Genomic DNA, 19,139 nt, shown 5'->3' on the forward strand with positions numbered 1-19,139 from the left:
ACCATAAACCAGTAGGGCTGAAGGTGTGCATCATGCAGACGTACGAAAGGTGAGAGAGTAAATACTTCAGGCACTGAGGACACTGTCTGTCCAAACTGCTCATCTGCCATCACTGTGCGTCACCATGCCGTTAGGGCATGAAAGACCATGGTTGGGACATGGACAATCGGTAAATGAATGTGTTCTAATAAAACCTTATTTACAAAAACCGCAAGTGGGCTGGGTTTTGCCTGCGGGGCACAGTCTGTCAACCTCAGTCTGGTCCACCTGCCCAGGAATACCCCACATCAGTGTTTCTCCAGACTGTGCCCCAAAGAACAAACAAAAGAAGCCGCTACATGGCCAGTGCCACACACACACTGAGTACCTTCCACCCTGGGGCCTCGCAACACCAATGGACACAGAGGCAAGGCCTCACTACTCCTCCTTCAGGCTGCCAGCCCTCCATCCTTAGCCTCACTACTCCTCCTTCAGGCTGCCAGCCCTCCATCCTTAGCCTCACTACTCCTCCTTCAGGCTGCCAGCCCTCTGTCCTTAGCCTCACTACTCCTCCTTCAGGCTGCCAGCCCTCCATCCTTAGCCTCACTACTCCTCCTTCAGGCTGCCAGCCCTCTGTCCTTAGCCTGTCAAATCATGAGACACCAGGGAAGTCCACTGGAATATACTCTCTTCATGGGCAACACAACCGAACTCTGCTGGGGGAGGCATCATCTGTAAGCTCTTTATTATTTTTGACTGATGTCGCTGGCAGAAAGCCATCAACGTTACGTCTGTATCTTCCCCACCCGTGGGCACTGACTGAAGGTGAGGTTACCACAAAGGAGGGAGGGAGGGAGAAAAGGCCCGCGTGGTTGTCTCACAACACTGAGAGAATACCCCCACCTGAAGACAAACAATGCTAACATTTTGGTGTAGGGATGTCTCAAAGTGTATGTCTACTGTAAATGCAAATATCTTTCTCTTTTACTTGATTGTATATCCTGAGGTTTTTCTGATACCATCAGAAAGTTCAAAGGCATGATTTTTAATGGCCCAATAAATTTTCCATCCTGCTGTTGTACTATAATTATTTTAACTACTTCCTCTATTTTGGGACATTTAAGTCATTTCCTATGATTTCTCTATCACTATTTCTTTTTGTTTTTAAATTACTAATATTGACCTTAATAGTCTTTGTCTAAATCTTTGACTCTTGCTCAGGAAAAATCCCAACAAGAACAAATAATGAGTTGAGTCAGTGATTTTTCAGATGCCACTGTCAAAATGGTTTCAGTGAATGACGTAACAATTTACATTTTCACCAAGACTGAAGGAAAGATAAAAAACTAATCACACCCTAGCTAGCCATTATAAAGTAATGTTCACTTAAAAACATAAAATCCTTATTACCCGGCAAAGTGACATTTTATTCATTTTTTCATCTTTGGGACATGGAATATGTGTCACAGGTCTATAGAAATTGTCTTTGTTCTATTGTGAGATCTATGTTTATATTAGTTATTTTATCATAGCTATCTGACTTTGTTAAATTTAGAATACTAATTTTCTGTGATTCTTATGATACTCTTCCCTAGCTTGTCTCCTCTTTCATTTGGTTAAGGTATTTCTCATATACAGAAGATTTTATTTTTTATACCCCAAAATGAGAAAGTTTTCCTCTGTTTTTTTTACCATTCAGAAAAGCAAACAGCAAAGGCTCTTCCATCCTTTCAATTCTCTTGTGAATTAGATTTACACTCTCTCCTTTATCTATTTTGATATAAAAGGTTTTCCAAATCACCAACTAACCATTCACATACTATGTAATGTAAAATCCCTCCAGCACACACTGATTCGAGATCTCACATGCGCACATCCAAAACCGGTGACGCACATTTCTGTGGCACAAGCTTCTTCTAGAAAGGCCACCATATTTTTACATGAAGTGCACAAAGGCAACAACAACAATCGTGGCAGATCAGGTCCTATTAGAATTTAAACCAATGAAATTAGTAAGAAGGAAAAACAACAGGGAGGCTGGCGCCGCAGCTCACTAGGCTAATCCTCTGCCTGCAGCGCCAGCACACCAGGTTCTAGTCCCGGTTGGGGTGCCGGATTCTGTCCCTGTTGCCCCTCTTCCAGTCCAGCTCTCTGCTGTGGCCCAGGAGTGCAGTGGAGAATGGCCCACGTGCTTGGGGCCTGCACCTGCCTGGGAGACCAGGAGAAGCACCTGGCTCCTGGCTTTGGATGGGCGCAGCGCCGGCCGTAGTGGCCATTTGTGGGGTGAACCAATGGAAGGAAGACCTTTCTCTCTGTCTCTAACTCTGCCTGCCCAAAAACAAAACAAAACACAATAAGGAACATGTGCTCTCTTTAAGAAGCTAAAACATGGCATTGGAATTTAAGTCCACAGAAAGCAGTGGTAGTTTAAGACAGAATTGAAAATGAATTTCCTGACCATCAGGGAGGGAAAAAGCACACGGCAAACAGTTTATCAGGAGATTACGGTGCCACCTGCGGGGACTCTACAGAACATGCAAGCACGGACGTGTGACGACACAGCCCTTCAGTGGCATCTGCTGACGGCTGCGGAGCTTCAATCTTCCACGGTGTACAGAACACCAGGATACAAACCAGGACACAATATTCTCTATGCCCAAGAAAATACAGCAGTACTCAACCACCTTAACTCCTAGCAACAACGTGCTCAAGACACTTGAAATCAAGCAAACCCCAAGCGTGTCATTTCCTGCTAAATTCTCCCCTGAGCTGCTGACGTGGACTACCCCCGTTTCCGGACATTTCTATCTGCTTTATGCTGAAATCCAAACTCAATGCATCTTATACCCATTACGTCCCATGGTCCTTCTTATAGGACATGCATAAAGGCTTAAATCGGGCAATAAATACACCACTTATGGTAATTTTGAAATAAATATCATGTTGTTGAAGTATCTGCAGAGCTGAACACTTTCTGGGTTAAAGGGATGGCTTCCATCCCTGACAAACCAGCTCCCTTTTCACGTTAAGGCACGAAGCTGTTCACGCCATTTCTTCACATCCTCAAGTCCATAGGGTCTGTACTGACGCCCTCCCTTGGGTAATGGGTGGGTTTCTGTTTTTCTTGATCCACCTGGTTGAACCTGGTTGAATTTTATCCATCTTCTCAAAGAACAGGATCTTGACTTCGTTTATTTGCTCGTTGTCCATCTCATCATCGCTGCTTGCGATCGATCATCTCCTCTTGGTTTGCTTCACAGTTAACTGCCCTTTTAAATCCAGCTTTCGGAAGCCTCCCTCAGAGCAACACCTCGTCCCACAAACGTGGGAGAGCTGAGCTGTATTTCCATTGTCACTCAGCTCAGAATATTTTCCAACTTCCTGCATGACTTCTTTGGCACGTGGGTTATTTAAAAGGGTGTTTAATTCCCAAATAGTTGGAATTTTTCCAAATAGCTATTACTGATTTCTAGTTTCATGCCACTGAGGCCAAAGAACATGCTCCCTATGACTTAAATCCTTGTCCTAGTCCTCAGAAACATTTGCATTTGACACGGTGACTGGCAGGAACAGATTAAACGGAGTGGATCTTGCTAGTGGCCTCTTTCTCCTTTGTCCCACTCATTCTGTAACTTTGGCCCCTTCCTACTTACTTCAGACTGGGTAGCTGTCAAGGCTCCCCTGTATTTCCACTATCCAGTTAGTACTCCTGTTTCCTCTCCTGGTGCTCAGTGGTCTCCCTGAGAGTCAAAGGAAGCATCTTCAGATTACGGTCTCCATCCAACAGTGTGACATGGTCTGTGCTGCAGTTCAGTCCTACGTCACACTGAACATGCCGTTCAGCCACACATCTGGTTTTGTATCGAATTCCTGTTGCTCCGGGCCAGAGGTCAGCCGAGGCCCTGCCCCCTGCTTCTGCAGATGCAGCGTCCCTGAAACAGTGGGGGCTGCCTGGACCCCCAGTCCCTCAGAGCCACAGCAGCAGGGGCAGAGGCCAAAGCAACAGAAAAGCCAGTGGGTTCCTGCTCGGATGTCCAATTATCTCATAAAGCAATTCAAAATAACAAACACAACCTTACAGTTACTGTTCTATTTAAAAATCAATCACTCTAGCCTGCCCGTTTCTCTGGGAAGCTGCTCCGGGCTTCTATCGGGCCTCGTCAGAGGACTGTGGCCTGAAGGACTCCTTCAGCGTTCCTTGCAGGGAAGTCGGCGGGCAATTTCTCAGCCTCTGCTCTGAAACGGTCTTTCTTCCAGTTCAGCTCTGAGAGATACTTCGCTGGGCATATAATTTGGGCTTTTTTCTTTAAGGGCTTTAAAAATGTGGCTTGATATCTTCATTGTCTTCTCATGATTTCTGAAAAAAACTGCATTATTTCTGGTGAAAAGTCATAGTTTCATTACTTTGTATTTTTCCCCTTCAAATTTCTGGTTGCCTTCAAGATTTTCTCATGTGGGCTTCCAGTAACAGGCCTTCTTTTACAACTACTATTCTCATACTTGGTCTACTGGGGGTTATCTGAAGGCCCTTTTGGACCTGTGGTTTGATCTCAGTCATTTTTTGACATTCTTGGCCAGCACTTATTCCAGCATTTGGTTTTCCCTGTTCTTTTCCTCTTTTTTTCTGTGAGTCTCCAATTTATTCGACTACACCACCTAATATTGCCCATCTCAGATGCCCTCTTCAGTAACAGTCCACGGCACGGAGGCGCTACAACTGGCTCGTCCACGCACACGCTGAAGGACAGACGTCTACCTAGACTGCTTCCAAGTTTCGTCAGTAACTAATGAACATGCTGTAGGTGTTTCTGTGTGAGCTTTGTGTGAACGGACGTAAGTGGGCACAGTCACACTGAGTCTGCCGGTTGGATCTTACAGCAAGAGTAACTGCTGCACCGTCTCCCAGCCGTGACGGGGCATTTTGGTCACTCCTCATCCTCACCAGAACATGAGGGGTCAGTGTTTCGGATTTCAGCCATTCTTGTAAGTGTACAGTGGTAGCTCACTGGTTCTAGCTGTTTTGGTGTTTCAGACTATACTTTTTTTTAACAAGTTTCAGGCTCACAGCAAAATTGAGCAGACGTGGATTTCCCGTATATCCTCTGACGTAAGGTGCACGACCTCCCGGACCAGAGTGGCACAGTTGTCAGAACAGATGAGCTCACCCTGACACCACCATCATCCAAGGCCACTGTTCACTCAGCGTTCGCTCTTGAAGGTGTGTATTCTAAGGGTTCAGACAAATGAACCACGACAGTGCTCTCTGCCGGAGAATCCGTACAAGAGCCCCACTGCCCTAAACCTCCTGGGCCCTGCCTCTTCTCTCCCCTGGCAACCACTGGTCGCTGCACTCTCTCTGCAGCTCTGCTTCTTCCAGAATGTCAGAGTGGCACGAGACTAGCTGTGGCCTCTCCAGACCCGCTTCCTTCACTTGGTCATATGTACTGACTGCCCGCGTCTGTCACGGTTTCCAGTGCATCTCCTCAGCGATGGCAATGCCTCATTACCTGGGGTACCACCCTTCCTCCTGAGGGCGTCTTGGTTGCACCCAGGTTTGGGCATGAGGAATAAGGCTGCTGTGAACGCTTGTGGGAAGGTTTTGTGAAAACCTAACTTCAACTCAGGAGAATGCCGGGGTGTGACCGCTGGATCACATGTTGACTGCATGTTTGGGGGCCAGTGCTGTGGAGCAGCAGGTAAGGCCGTCGCCTGCAGTGCCGGCATCCCATATGGGCGCCGGTTCAAGACCCGGCTGCTCCACTTCTGATCCAGCCTCTGTTATGGCCTGGGAAAGCAGCAGAAGGTGGTAAAGTCCTTGGGCCCCTGCACCCATGTGGGAGATCCAGAAGAAGCTCCTATCTTCAGATCAGCACAGCTCCAGCCATCGAGGCCATCTGGGTAGTGAGCCAGTGGATGGAAGACCTCTCTTTCTCTCTCCCCCTCTCCCCCTGTAACTCTGCCTTTCAAATAAATAAATGCACCTTTTGGTAAAGAGCACGTTTGTTTCTGAGTTCCTGGCTCGGATTCATCTTGTAGTGTAAGAGCAAACCTGCTGCTGTACGCACAGAGGTCACAGCAGCTGTCTGCGGTCCGGCTGCTTGCGTCTGTCCACACAGGCAGGCCTCTGCTTCTGAGTTGACTGACCGATGACTGGACACGCATCGTGGCACGCACAGCAGCAGTGAGGCCCGCTCACAGGAAACCACGCCTCTCCTGCCACGCCATCAGTGGGCGGGGCGCTGCTGAGCTGGGAGTGGATCTCGCCGTCACAGCTCACTGCAGGCTGCCCTGAGCGTCAAACTCCTCTGTGGCCAGACTTCTTCCACCGTCCTGTGCTTTAAGTTCCCCTGCCTCCCTGCCGCTCCGCTTCCAACCGTACCGACGTCCAGGGATTTCCACCCCTGCTCGCACTTTCTAACCAGCACGAGGCGTCTGTGACTTGGTGCGGGGTTCACGGCTGGGGCAGGCGGGATGCTCACCATCCTGAGCCAGCCTCCATCTGTGCTGGGAGAAGGTGGCAGTTTCCTGCTCTTGCTCCACCGTGGCAGAAGACCCCTCCTTGGCACTGGTGTAGAATCCTGGGGCCCCAAAGTGACCTTCTGCACCTGTTTCAGGGCCAAGGGCTTTCTCTTCCACCCTTCTCCCAGGGAATCAGGGCCAAAGGGCTCCTCTAATCTCTGACCAGACACTTGGAAATGAGGCTTCCTGCCCCCCCCCCCCCCCCCCGGCTGGAGGTCTGCAGGGATGGGTCTAGGAAACAGGAGGGCAGTCCCGCCCTCAGCTTTAGAGCACACATGGCCTCCTCCCATCTCCTGCTCTGCCCAGCTTAACCGGGAGCGGCTGACAGAGCTGCTGTTTGCAAGCAAGTGTACCCGAGAGCCCCAGGCAGTCCAACCTGGCCCACATCAGTTCAATCTTCGGCAGTTTTCTGCTTGCCCACTTTCACAGAAGCCATCTCTTTGCTCTGACTGTCACACAACCCACTGCTTGCCCTGCCAGGCCCTGGGCGGCTTGGCTGTCTGCGAGCTCGGCTCTGATGGCCCAGGAGAGGCTCCGAGCGGACAGACGACCAAGCTCCTCCTCCTGACGGAGGTTGCTCCTCGCACGCTCTTTGCACCGAGTGGAAGCACAGCTCCCTTTCCGCTCTCAGTCACCTTCCTCGTCTCCTTTTGTGAGGTCATCACCACTTGTCCAGGCACCCAGACAGAAACTTAGAAATTTATCTGGCTTCTCTACAACATTCAGCATCCAACTGAAGGTTTCAATCAGATAAATCACTAGTAACTCTTTATTTAGACCCTTCCTTGCCACTTCTCTAGACAAGCGCTCATCATTGCAGTACGCTGACGACAACACCCCTGCACTCTGCCTCCCCGAACCCTCCCTTCCCATCACTGTCTACCACAGCACTGCACGTCCCATGCTGCCTCACACGCCTCGCTCCCACAGTGGCAGGTCTCCAGACGACTTCGGAATGATCCAGACCGTCTAACAAATGTCTAGAAAGTTTCTCTCTTAAGGCTTATTAGAAACTAGAGATCTTACATGAAAAAATCCCCTGCTTACAAAGACAAAATCCTCCTCTGAATCACGTGCTGCTTTATTAGCACCACAAAAATACCCCTGATCTGACCGTGCTACGCCTGTAGACAGTTCACGCCCGTAATACACTGTGCACTCCAGAGAGGCAGGGTCGGCTCTTACAAACGGCCGCATTCCCTATTTTAGCTTCCCCGTATAAATATCTATCTTGCAAATTAAAATAAAACAGCAAAATAGAAAACAAAATTAATAACATGGCACATACTTTCCATTTTAAAATCTATTCATCCTTAAGATATCCCCAAAAAGGTCAACTAAAATTTTTACCAGTTCATTTAATGTGGCTCTGAGAGAGAAGCATACACACTATGACTGTAACTATTACACCACCCCAGTGTTTTTCAGAGGAGGGCTTAATTAGGGTTAGTTTAGGGACCTGCTAGAATAACCAATCATTTATACTTGTCAGGGTTTGATTTACAAAGCTAACTCCAAACACAAACATACTGAAGTCCTCTGCTGAGCTTCACGTAAATCTCGCTCGGAGCACTCACGAATGTCGCTGCCACCTGGACAGAGCGGCGAGCCTGTCTACCTCCCGGATCCTGCCAGTGTGCTATCTGGTAATTTTATGCCTTTTTGTAACAGAACTCACTAGCACACACATTTTTAAAACAGCACATAAAACCCTACTCACTACTTCGGTGAAAAACCAGAGCGATCCCTTCTCTGCCAGTGAGCTTCCTGGCCAGGCCACAGCTGTCCCTGGATTTGACCTGGAACCACACTGGCACCTGGCCACTGCACAAAAGATCAGACACCTAAAGTGCCCTTTGTCATGAAGCCTTTGAAATGCTCACCATGCAAAATGCTGCCGTTGCTACAACAGATAAAGCATTCAACAGGCGCCTTTATCAATTTTACGCAGAACCACTTCCCAACAACCCAACTGTTAGTAATTCAGTATGAGAAAACAATCCCATGAGAAAGTTCCAGGTGGTGGGCAGTTGGCCGGTGGTTACGCCTGGGAAGACATTTGCACCCCACAGTGCTGTGCCCAGGTTTGTGCCTTGATCAAGTCCGAGTCCAGCTTCTTGCTAATGCTTCACCCAGGTGATGGCTCAACTGGCTGGGTCCCTACCAGGAGTGAGCTCCTGGCTCCAGCTTTGGCCTGGCATAGCCCCATGCACTGCTGGTACTTGAGCACTACGCCTTTCAGAAAACATAGGATTGTTCATAATAGAAAAAAATCAGGAGACATCTGAAATGTCAACTAGTAGGGAACCAGGTAAATAAAACAAAGTGCACATCCACTATCCAGTGTCCACCTGGATTTGCTGATATGGAAAGATGTTCACAGCATGCTGGGGCAAGAAACCGAAGGTCCCAACACACACACCGCTGTGTGCACTCAAGGAATACCCCGGGGTGGCTGGGTCTGGAGAGTGGGCAGGTTTATTTCCTCTCAGTTCCAAATGCAGACTCATTGCCTGCTCTGCCAAAACGGGGCTGGGAGCCAGGTGCTGTGGCGCAGCAGGTGACGTTGCCACCTACAGTCCCAGTATCCCATACGGGTGCCGGTTCAAGTCCCAGCTGCTCCATTTCTGATTGTGTCCCTGCTAAGGGCAGGAAAAGCCACAGAGGACAACCCAACTGCTTGGGCTCCTGCACCCACATGGAAGACCCAGAAGCTGCTCCTGGCTGTGGCCTAGCAGAGCAGCCACTGGGAGCGACCCAGCAGAAGGAAGACACGCTGCCCCCTCTGCCCTCCTCCCCATAACTCTGCCTTTCAAATAATTAAATTTTGTTTAAAAAAAAATAGTGGGGCTGGGCTCTTAGCTATTTTTCCTTTGCCAGTGGATACCCGTGGTGAATGTCTCAGTGTAGAGCACTGGACACAGGCTGCCGCTGGGCAGGGCCTCCCTGGGACAGTGTGCTGCCTTGGCAGGCTCCTCTGGCCCGCAGCTTCCAGCACCCAACCCCTCAGCGGACCTAGAGCAGAACTCCTGTGGGAGACACCTCACTGTGAACAACTCTCCCCAGCATCCTTGGGAGGATTCTGAGTGACAGTGGGCACCACATCAACTCCTCTGCCTTCCAGTAAACCACGGCCACACCCTCCCCACAGAGTCTGATTCCAGACCTTTCTCAGACCAAGGTTAACAGCCACTCCTTCCACCAGCCACTTCCTGCAGCCGACCCCAGGGCGATTCCAGCTACTACAGTTAGTAACTCTTCGTGGTACGCTTTCCCTGCTCCAGTTACAGTGTGGTTCTTCCCACCTGACTCTGGCTGATACAGGGAGAAGGTTTTGTTTTCTTTATACTTCTCAATATTGTCTGAATTTTTTGTAGGAGACTCTTTTTTTTTTAAAGTGATATTTAGAAAAATCAAGTTAATTTTATTTGGGGGAAAACTGAAGACAATTCAATGCAAAGTAATCATTACCTTAAGAAGTATCTCTGGGACCAGTGTCATGGCACAGGGGGTGAAGCCACTGCCTGCAATGCCAGCATCCCATATGCCAATCTAGCTCCCTGCTAATGTGCCTGGGAAGGCAAAGATAGCCCAAGGGCTTGGACTCCTGACACCCACGTGGGAGACCCAGATGGAGTTCGAGGCTCCTGGCTTCAGCCTGGCCCAGGTCCAGCAGATGGAAGATTTCTCTCTCCCTCTCTCTTTGTAACTCTTTCAACCAAATAAACAAATGTTTAAAAACAATTGTGAGATTAAAATGACTGAATTCCAACAAGCATTTGTCTAAAACTCTGTATTTGTTCAGCTTTCTTTAATACCAATGTCTTGTCATTACCCAAAATTGTGTCTGTAGGCCACTGAAGTGATAAAAATGATTTAGACTGCTCTTCCTTTTCTCTTAGGCCCCAAGACACAAAGCCTGAGGGCCCCGGGGCCGCCGCGCTGGCTGCTCACACACAGTCCCTGCAGTCAGGCGCCGTGGCCCTGCTGCCTCCACCCCTTACCATGCTCCAGGATGACCAGCTGGGCTCCAGCCTGCGCGTTCCCAACATCGTTCTCAGCAATGCACTGATAGAACCCTTCATCCGACTTCACCAGCCCTAAAACCTGCAGGTTGTGTTCCTTCTGAGGAGAGAACAAACAGAAGTTCACGATCTGACTGAAGAGCACTTCTGAAAATCTCAAGGATATGCATTTTGGGAGGGAAAAATAAAGATGTTATGATTCAATCACTGGTTACCTGCCTGTGTGCCTACTGACTGAATTTTCTGTCAAAGTACTGTGACGTTCTTACTTAACTGACAAGGACAGCAGATTCTGCGGCTAACAATGAGAACTGTAATGCTTACAGAAAGTCAGACTGTGAACTCGATCTTTACTTGGAAAAACATCTAGCAAACAATACCACGTGACCATAGTTACCAGTCTGAATTTGTGAATTGAAGGTATTATTGTCCTAAGATTATCAGTAATGTCAATAGTTCTAACAGTTCCACTCTAATAATTTAAATGAGGTAGTTTACACATGAGTTTTCTTTAGACTATAAAGTTCTGTATGAATGCCCACTATAGTTATTCATGTAACAAATAGGACTTCAAAACAGTGAGCATATACGGATAAAGATTAAAGAATGTTAATTTAACCATAGCAGATTGCTCTTTCATATTAAATATTTGAATTTGTAACATGAGATTATACATTTCAAAAGCAGAAAATATGTTCCTACTAAGAATGAACTACTTACATGACAAATTGATAATGAGACAGTAAGTCTCTGACAACCCTGATAAATTCTGATCACTTTTATGAATGCCGTGTCACACAGAGACCTTACACATATCATTAATCGTTTTTACCGCTGAAACCTAGACACTGTCACTACTAGGATGTTAGCTAACGATGACAGTATTAGCAGACAGACCAACTAACACGTAAAGGCTCTTCACTGAGTGTCCACACCCTTGACACTGAAGGGTCTGGCCACCAGTCAATGATTTTTGGTGAAGTTTTGTACAGTCTGCTGCACTCTTAGTTAAAACGTCAGGATCATTTTTCACACTTTCAGGGAGCGATTTCTGCTCCCTGACTGGGCAGCTGGAAGACAAGTGGGGCGGTGCTTACAGCACCATGCTGCTACCACTGCATTCCACGTGGTCTCCCACGGACCGCCAGGACGCTCCTGGGTGCAGCACGCCCACAGGCCAGGGAAGGACTGCACTCCACGTGGTCTCCCACAGACCGCCAGGACGCTCGTGGGCGGAGCATGCCCACAGGCCAGGGAAGGACTGCACTCCACGTGGTCTCCCATAGACCGCCAGGACGCTCGTGGGTGCAGCACGCCCACAGGCCAGGGAAGGACTGCGCTCCACGTGGTCTCCCACGGACCACCAGGACGCTCCTGGGTGGAGCACGCCCACAGGCCAGGGAAGGACTGCGCTCCACGTGGTCTCCCACGGACCACCAGGACGCTCCTGGGTGGAGCACGCCCACAGGCCAGGGAAGGACTGCGCTCCACGTGGTCTCCCACGGACCACCAGGACGCTCCCGGGTGGAGCACGCCCACAGGCCAGGGAAGGACTGCGCTCCACGTGGTCTCCCACGGACCACCAGGACGCTCCTGGGTGGAGCACGCCCACAGGCCAGGGAAGGACTGCGCTCCACGTGGTCTCCCACGGACCACCAGGACGCTCCTGGGTGGAGCACGCCCACAGGCCAGGGAAGGACTGCACTCCACGTGGTCTCCCACGGACCGCCAGGACGCTCCTGGGTGGAGCACGCCCACAGGCCAGGGAAGCACTGCACTCCACGTGGTCTCCCACGGACCGCCAGGACGCTCCTGGGCGGAGCACACCCACAGGCCAGGGAAGGACCGCACTCCACGTGGCTCTTGCTGTCTTCACGCGCAGGACGAAGCGGCTGTGCGGAAGATCACTGCTCTCCTGGTGACCACATTTCAGGACACCTTCAGGTCTCAGAAAGCAGTGCCCTTCTCGGAAGATACTTACTACAATCTTGAAGTAATCACTTGGGATCACCACGTCCCCATTTTTGACCCACTTCACAGTTGGAGCTGGTTTCCCAGTCACTTCACACTCGAACACGATATCCATGGACTCGTGAGCATACAGACTGGCCGGTCGCTTGAGGAACTCGGGGGGAGCTTGAAGAGAGGAAGAAAACCAGGATGTACTAATGACAAAACAGGCCGCTATTCATGTTTCAACCAGTTTTTTAAATAAGACACAAAGAACTTTTATTTGAAGACTTCACATATTTTTACAAAAGCATAGAGCAAATATATACTGAAAACATGTTAGAAACATACTATCTTTAAAAACTGACTTTCTGGTGTAATTACCTGTTATAAATGAACTATTTTAACTTCTCAGTTTCCCTAGCTCCTTGTTGAGAAGTATTTACAAGGCTGATTATATTGGAAAAAAGTGAAAATACAAACATTACAAGCTCTATTAAAGTGTACAGTAAAAACTATTTCCCTCAGAGTCAAATCAACAACCGTCACTAGAGAAACCGTCACCAGTTCCTGCACAACACACTCTCACTAGATGGGTGGGAGGGCCCTGACAGCACCCTTGGGGGAAAGATCAGAGTACTTGGAAAAGCCAGACTTCCAACAGCTCCCATTCCCTTTGCTCCAGATGTAAACTGCTGACCGACAGACAACAGATTCACAAGACCGCTAATTACAAGAGACGAAGTAGACCACCTAGTCCGATGTCCCACTGAATGCTTCCGTTTTCTCTACAATGTTCCTGAAAAAGGATCTTACTGATCCCTGCTGGGCGATTTCACAAGGTAAGAAACCCACCTCACTGCGCAGCCAGCCCGCTGGAGGCCAGTTCCAGCCAACGACAGCAACGGCAGCCGTACTAACGGCTGAGCTACCAAGGGCTCGACCCGCTGGGGTTGTGTTGAATATGTAGCAACCTGACATTTTAATGATACACAATCTTTCTTTCTATAAACATGGCTTATCTAAATGTTCATTAATGGCTGGCGCCACGGCTCAATAGGTTAATCCTCTATCTTGCAGCGCCGGCACACCGGGTTCTAGTCCCGGTTGGGGCACTGGATTCTGTCCCGGTTGCCCCTCTTCCAGGCCAGCTCTCTGCTGTGGCCCGGGAGTGCAGTGGAGGATGCCCCAAGTGCTTGGGCCCTGCACCCCATGGGAGACCAGGAGAAGCACCTGGCTCCTGCCATCGGATCAGTGCAGCGCGCCGGCCGCGGCAGCCATTGGAGGGTGAACCAATGGCAAAGGAAGACCTTTCTCTCTGTCTCTCTCTCTCACTGTCCACTCTGCCTGTCAAAAAAAAAAAAAAGTTCATTAATGTTTTACAAATCATTTATATATACTTTGCTAGGTATATACCTGAAGAATTTCATATTTTTTAAAAGATGTTATTTATTTGAGAGGCAGAGTTACAGACAGTAAGAGGGAGGGAGGGAGAAAGGTCTTCCCTCCACTGGTTCACTCCCTAAATGGCGTTAACACCCGGAGCTGCGCCGATCCGAAGCCAGGAGGCAGGTGCTTCTTCTGGGTCTCCCACCTGGGTGCAGGGGCCCAAGCACTTGGGCCATCTTCCACTGCTTTCCCAGGCCATAGCAGAGAGCTGGGTTGGAAGAGGAGCAGCCAGGACTAGAACTGGTGCCCATATGGGATGCCGGCGCTTCAGGTCAGGGCGTTAACCCGATGTGCCACAGCACTGGCCCCAGAATTTCACATTATTTTGGTGCTACTGTAAGTGGTACTTTGAAAACTGTTTAATTTCTGATTGTTCTATGCTAGTCTGCAGAGGTCTGATTCATGTGTATTAACCTTTTACCCCATGACCACACTAAGCACACTCGTTAATTCTACCAGCTTCTGTAGACACACTGTGGGATTGTCCACACAACTGTGTTCTCAGTGAATGGAAAGTTTTATTTCTTCATTTCCAATCTGCTTTTCTTTAAAGATGTTCTTCTTCCCCACTGCCCTGGGTAGAGTGGGGCAGGCCCTGGAAGAAGTTCCAAGCAGCGACATAACACAGGCAAATGAAGAATCAGAGGATGAGAGTAGGCACAAGCCTTCCTCCTGAAGGGAAAGAACATAGAATCTTTTTAAAAAATATTTTATTATTTATTTGAAAGAGTTACAGAGGGAGTTAGAGACAGAGAGAGGTCTTCCATCTGCTGCTTCACTCCCCAAATGACCACCTCAACAGCCAGAGCTGAGCTGATCTGAAGCCAGGAGGCAGGAGCTTCTTCTGGGTCTCCCATGCAGATGCAGGGGCCCAAGGAGCTGGGCCATCTTCCACTGCTTTCCCAGGCCACAGCAGGGAGCTGGATTGGAAATGGAGCAGCCGGGTCTTGAACCGGTGCCCATATGGGATGCCAACACTGCAGGCTGGGGCTTTACCCCCTGCGCCACAGTGCCGGCCCCAGAACATATAATGCGATACCCTTTCCAATACTGACCAGCCATGTGCAGTGAATTATCTACAGACACACTCCGCTGCATTTTCAATTAGAGTGTTCACAGTTTTCTTATCTAAGACTTTTTCCTACAAAAATAGCTATCAGTTTATGGCCTCTCAGCTCCAAATCAACTACTTTTTTTTTTTTTTCAGTAATGGATACTGACAGTCAAGCTGGCACTTTGTTAACAGAATGCAAACCAGTGCAGCGCACAGGGCTCCTCTTCCAGGTGGGAGTACCCAGCACAGGGCTCCTCTTTCAGGTATGAGTACCCAGCACAGGGCTCCTCTTCCAGGTGGGAGTACCCAGCACAGGGCTCCTCTTTCAGGTGGGAGTACCCAGCACAGGGCTCCTCTTTCAGGTGGGAGTACCCAGCACAGGGCTCCTCTTCCAGGTGGGAGTACCCAGCACAGGGCTCCCCTTCCAGGTGGGAGTACCCAGCACAGGGCTCCTCTTTCAGGTGGGAGTACCCAGCACAGGGCTCCTCTTCCAGGTATGAGTACCCAGCACAGGGCTCCTCTTCCAGGTATGAGTACTCAGCACAGGGCTCCCCTTCCAGGTGGGAGTACCCAGCACAGGGCACAGGGCTCCCCTTCCAGGTGGGAGTACCCAGCACAGGGCTCTCTTCCAGGTGGGAGTACCCAGCACAGGGCACAGGGCTCCTCTTCCAGGTGGGAGTACCCAGCACAGGGCTCCTCTTCCAGGTGGGAGTACCCAGCACAGGGCACAGGGCTCCCCTTCCAGGTGGGAGTACCCAGCACAGGGCACAGGGCTCCTCTTCCAGGTGGGAGTACCCAGCACAGGGCTCTCTTCCAGGTGGGAGTACCCAGCACAGGGCTCCTCTTCCAGGTATGAGTACCCAGCACAGGGCTCCCCTTCCAGGTGGGAGTACCCAGCACAGGGCACAGGGCTCCCCTTCCAGGTGGGAGTACCCAGCACAGGGCTCCCCTTCCAGGTGGGAGTACCCAGCGCAGGCACAGAGCTCCCCTTCCAGATGGGAGTGTATTCCTCCTGCCCCAAGGTGTGGCTGCTGGACCCAATGACCGTGGCCTTGTCTCCAGCAGGTGGATGCTGCACACCTGGGGGCAAGTGCGGGCTCACCATCAGTCAGGCTCACCGCACGCCAGCAGGTGGTGTCCTGGGCCCCAGCTGGGGCCCTTGCCGAGCTACAAGGTCTGACCACAGTCTTGGGTGGGGGAAGTCTCTTCCAAGTGTGCTACTTTTCTGGATTCTCTTTCTGCACTCGGGCAGTAGCAGCAAGTGATCCTCACGGCTGCAGTTCCGTGCTCCTGAGTAAACTTACCCCTTTGCAAACACATTTTAGCGTGGTTTCTAGCCCTTGATTGATGCAGTAAACTACCTTTCCCCTTTCCTCTACATGCTACCAGTGTTTCTTCTTGGTCTTCTCTTTCAACTTCGACTTAAGGGACTCACTGCTGGACCAACGTTTAAGCTTTTCACGTGTCAGGCTTGTCAATGCTCTCCACACGGGTGTCTGTTCCACTACTACTCTTACCTCAAAGGCTCTCCCTGCTTCCGAAGCTCGATGACCACGTTCGCTCACTGCTTCTTCCAGTTTGTCTTCGGAACAATCCAGACTCCCTAAGCATCCGGCTTGGTGTTAGGCACAATGAGAAGAACTAATTTCAAAGAGTTAACATCAAAATCCTATGTCCTCCAGGACTGCTTACTTCTTCACACTAACTGGTTTCATTGACTGGGCCAGAACCACAGAGTTATTCTACTTATACATGTTAATACTGGCAGGACAAGTCCTCTTCTTTTATTCCTGTATTTCCTTAGACTTCTCCTAACTTGTGTACCTACATACCATTCGGTTAAATTAAAACTCAGTTTACTTTACATTTCACTATTCCATCTCAAAGGAAGCAAACAAGAACAACTTGGAATTTTCACTTTAATTGCAATAAAATTTAGATATGGGAATATGAATTTATGAGGGTACTAAAAAAGCTCACGGAAAGTGGAATTAAAAGATGAACTTATTTCAGTACAAAATGTTTGCAATCCATGCATACAAGGGGTCTTCAAAAATTTATGGAAATGCATGAGAAAGCTATGATGATTTTCAAAACTTTTTCACCAAAATAAACTCATGTTCTAATTCCATTTTTACATGAAATTTATGACGTGCCCTTTTTTTTTTTTTTTTTTTGTACAGGCAGAGTGGACAGTGTGAGAGAGAGAGAGAGAGAGAGAGAGAGAGAAAGGTCTTCCTTTTCCATTGGTTCACCCCTCAATGGCCACTGCGGCTGGTGTACTGCGCTGATCTGAAGCCAGGAGCCAGGTGTTTCCCCCCGTCTCCGACACGGGTGCAGGGCCCAAGCACTTGGGCCATCCTCTACTGCACTCCCAGGCCACAGCAGAGAGCTGGACTGGAAGAGGAGCAACTGAGACAGAATCCGGCACCCCAAAAATGTATTTGCACTCCTGAGTCTCCCTATTTAACAACTAGATTGTTTAAGTTATGCTGAATAAAATCGATTTGGACTGAGCTCCTGCACTAAGCCAACAGACTTAACGCACAAGAAATCACTCTTGCCACTAAACAGAAACTAATTTGCTTCCTGAGCTCCCCAGAAACCTGGAGACAGTGAGAGGTAACAGCCAAACCCCAACCAGCCCAGTTGTAGCCAGGTGATAAGAAAGCCCCACCCCCACTGCACCTAGACACTCCCTTACCAGGGGGACCACACAAAGCACCTTGAAATAAAGTAGCCTGCTTGGGCACGACGCCACTTCCCTGTTCCTGCTAAGCCACCTTACAAAACCTCATCCTGCCCAACACAGCACTCATTTAGATGAGAAACTGATTCATAAATTACTAATGACAATCATTTAATTTCGCTGGTTGAAATTTTGTCTGACTCTAGGATATTCTTCAGTAACAATTTACTGTACAGCAGCTGTCCTGACTAAGGCTCAGGAGGCGTACGGGGAGTTCCGGTTCTACCACAGGACACTCTGAGAAACAGGGGCTTCAAATTGGTGGGTTTTGGTTTGCTCTTGTACTAAATAAGGAATTCAATTCGATTATTCCTAGGTACACTCGGGCCTCTAGCCAACCATGACTTCATGATCAGCTTGTGTGTTTGATATACATGATAATTAACACTTAACAGCCATGAGTGCCTGCCAATTGTTACTGTTTGGTTCCCACAAACATCCTATTATTCAGGTATTGCTACACTGTTTCATCTATTTTACACACATGGACAAGCTAAACAAATCCAAAGCTCAGTTACTGATAGATCTAGATTTTGAACCTAGGAATCTAACTCCAAACCCTGTACTCTCTCTACACTCTTTATTTTATTAAAGACAATAAAAGAATAAATCTCCATATATTTGTTATGTAGCTTCAACAATTATCAACTCATGGTCATCAATGACTCACCTATACGTTAACCACCCCATGTCCCCCTCACCCCACACTCTATTTTAAAAGCAATGCCAAGATATTATTCTGTATGTAAATATTTAAGTGCCTGAATAAAACAAGTTCAATTTCTAAACATAACCATGCTATCATCATCCGATGTCTGTACAGTAATTTCTTTGAAGATTTTTTATTTTTTATTTATCTGAAAGGCAGAGTTACATAGAGGATGAAAGACAGACAGAAAGCCATCTTCCATCCTCTGGTTCACTCCCCAAATGCTCACAACAGCTGGAAGTGGGACAAGCCGAGGCCAGGAGCCTGGAGCGTCTTCCAGGTCTCCCACGTGGGTGCAGAGGCCCAAGCACTGCTTTCTCAGGCTCATCAGTGGGGAGCTGGACTGGAAGTGCATTTATCCTGCACCTCCTGCGAATGGCCACTGACAGCAGGTGCCTGGCTGCAAGGGAGTTCACGTCCTTTTTCCAAGACTGCAGTCACAGGCGGTGCCAGGTGCTTCCAAAGGGAGGTTTATAACGCGTGACCCTGAGTTGACACCTTTGATAATCACTGCCTACTAGGAGCTGCAAAAATAGTGGTCTTGTTGTCATTCTATAAGGAAAACATCCCCTGAAATACATATTATTCTATGCTCTCAATTATGAGGATAACCCCTCACTTACCTGGTTATCCCATAGCTTCTGCAGGATAAGTGTGTGTGACCAGTGTTGTGGCGCAGTGGGTTACGCCGACGGCATCAAAAAT

At 48.8% G+C, this 19,139-nt stretch overlaps 1 protein-coding gene across 2 annotated transcripts in view; it reads right to left on the bottom strand.

Moving 5' to 3' along the window:
* NEO1 (neogenin 1) overlaps positions 1-19,139 on the bottom strand; it is a 222,686-nt gene that overhangs the window by 84,625 nt on the left and 118,922 nt on the right. For both annotated transcript variants that reach the window (XM_070054696.2, XM_070054697.2), the window contains exons 6-7: positions 12,505-12,659; positions 10,503-10,623 (exon numbers count right to left, since the gene is read on the bottom strand). In XM_070054696.2, the coding sequence (XP_069910797.2) occupies positions 10,503-10,623; positions 12,505-12,659 (276 nt within the window). The remainder of the gene's footprint in view (positions 1-10,502; positions 10,624-12,504; positions 12,660-19,139) is intronic.

This window comes from Oryctolagus cuniculus, chromosome 12 (genome assembly GCF_051225735.1).
Source record: "Oryctolagus cuniculus isolate XC-2025 breed Fujian yellow rabbit chromosome 12, ASM5122573v1, whole genome shotgun sequence".
Classification (NCBI taxonomy): domain Eukaryota; kingdom Metazoa; phylum Chordata; class Mammalia; order Lagomorpha; family Leporidae; genus Oryctolagus; species Oryctolagus cuniculus.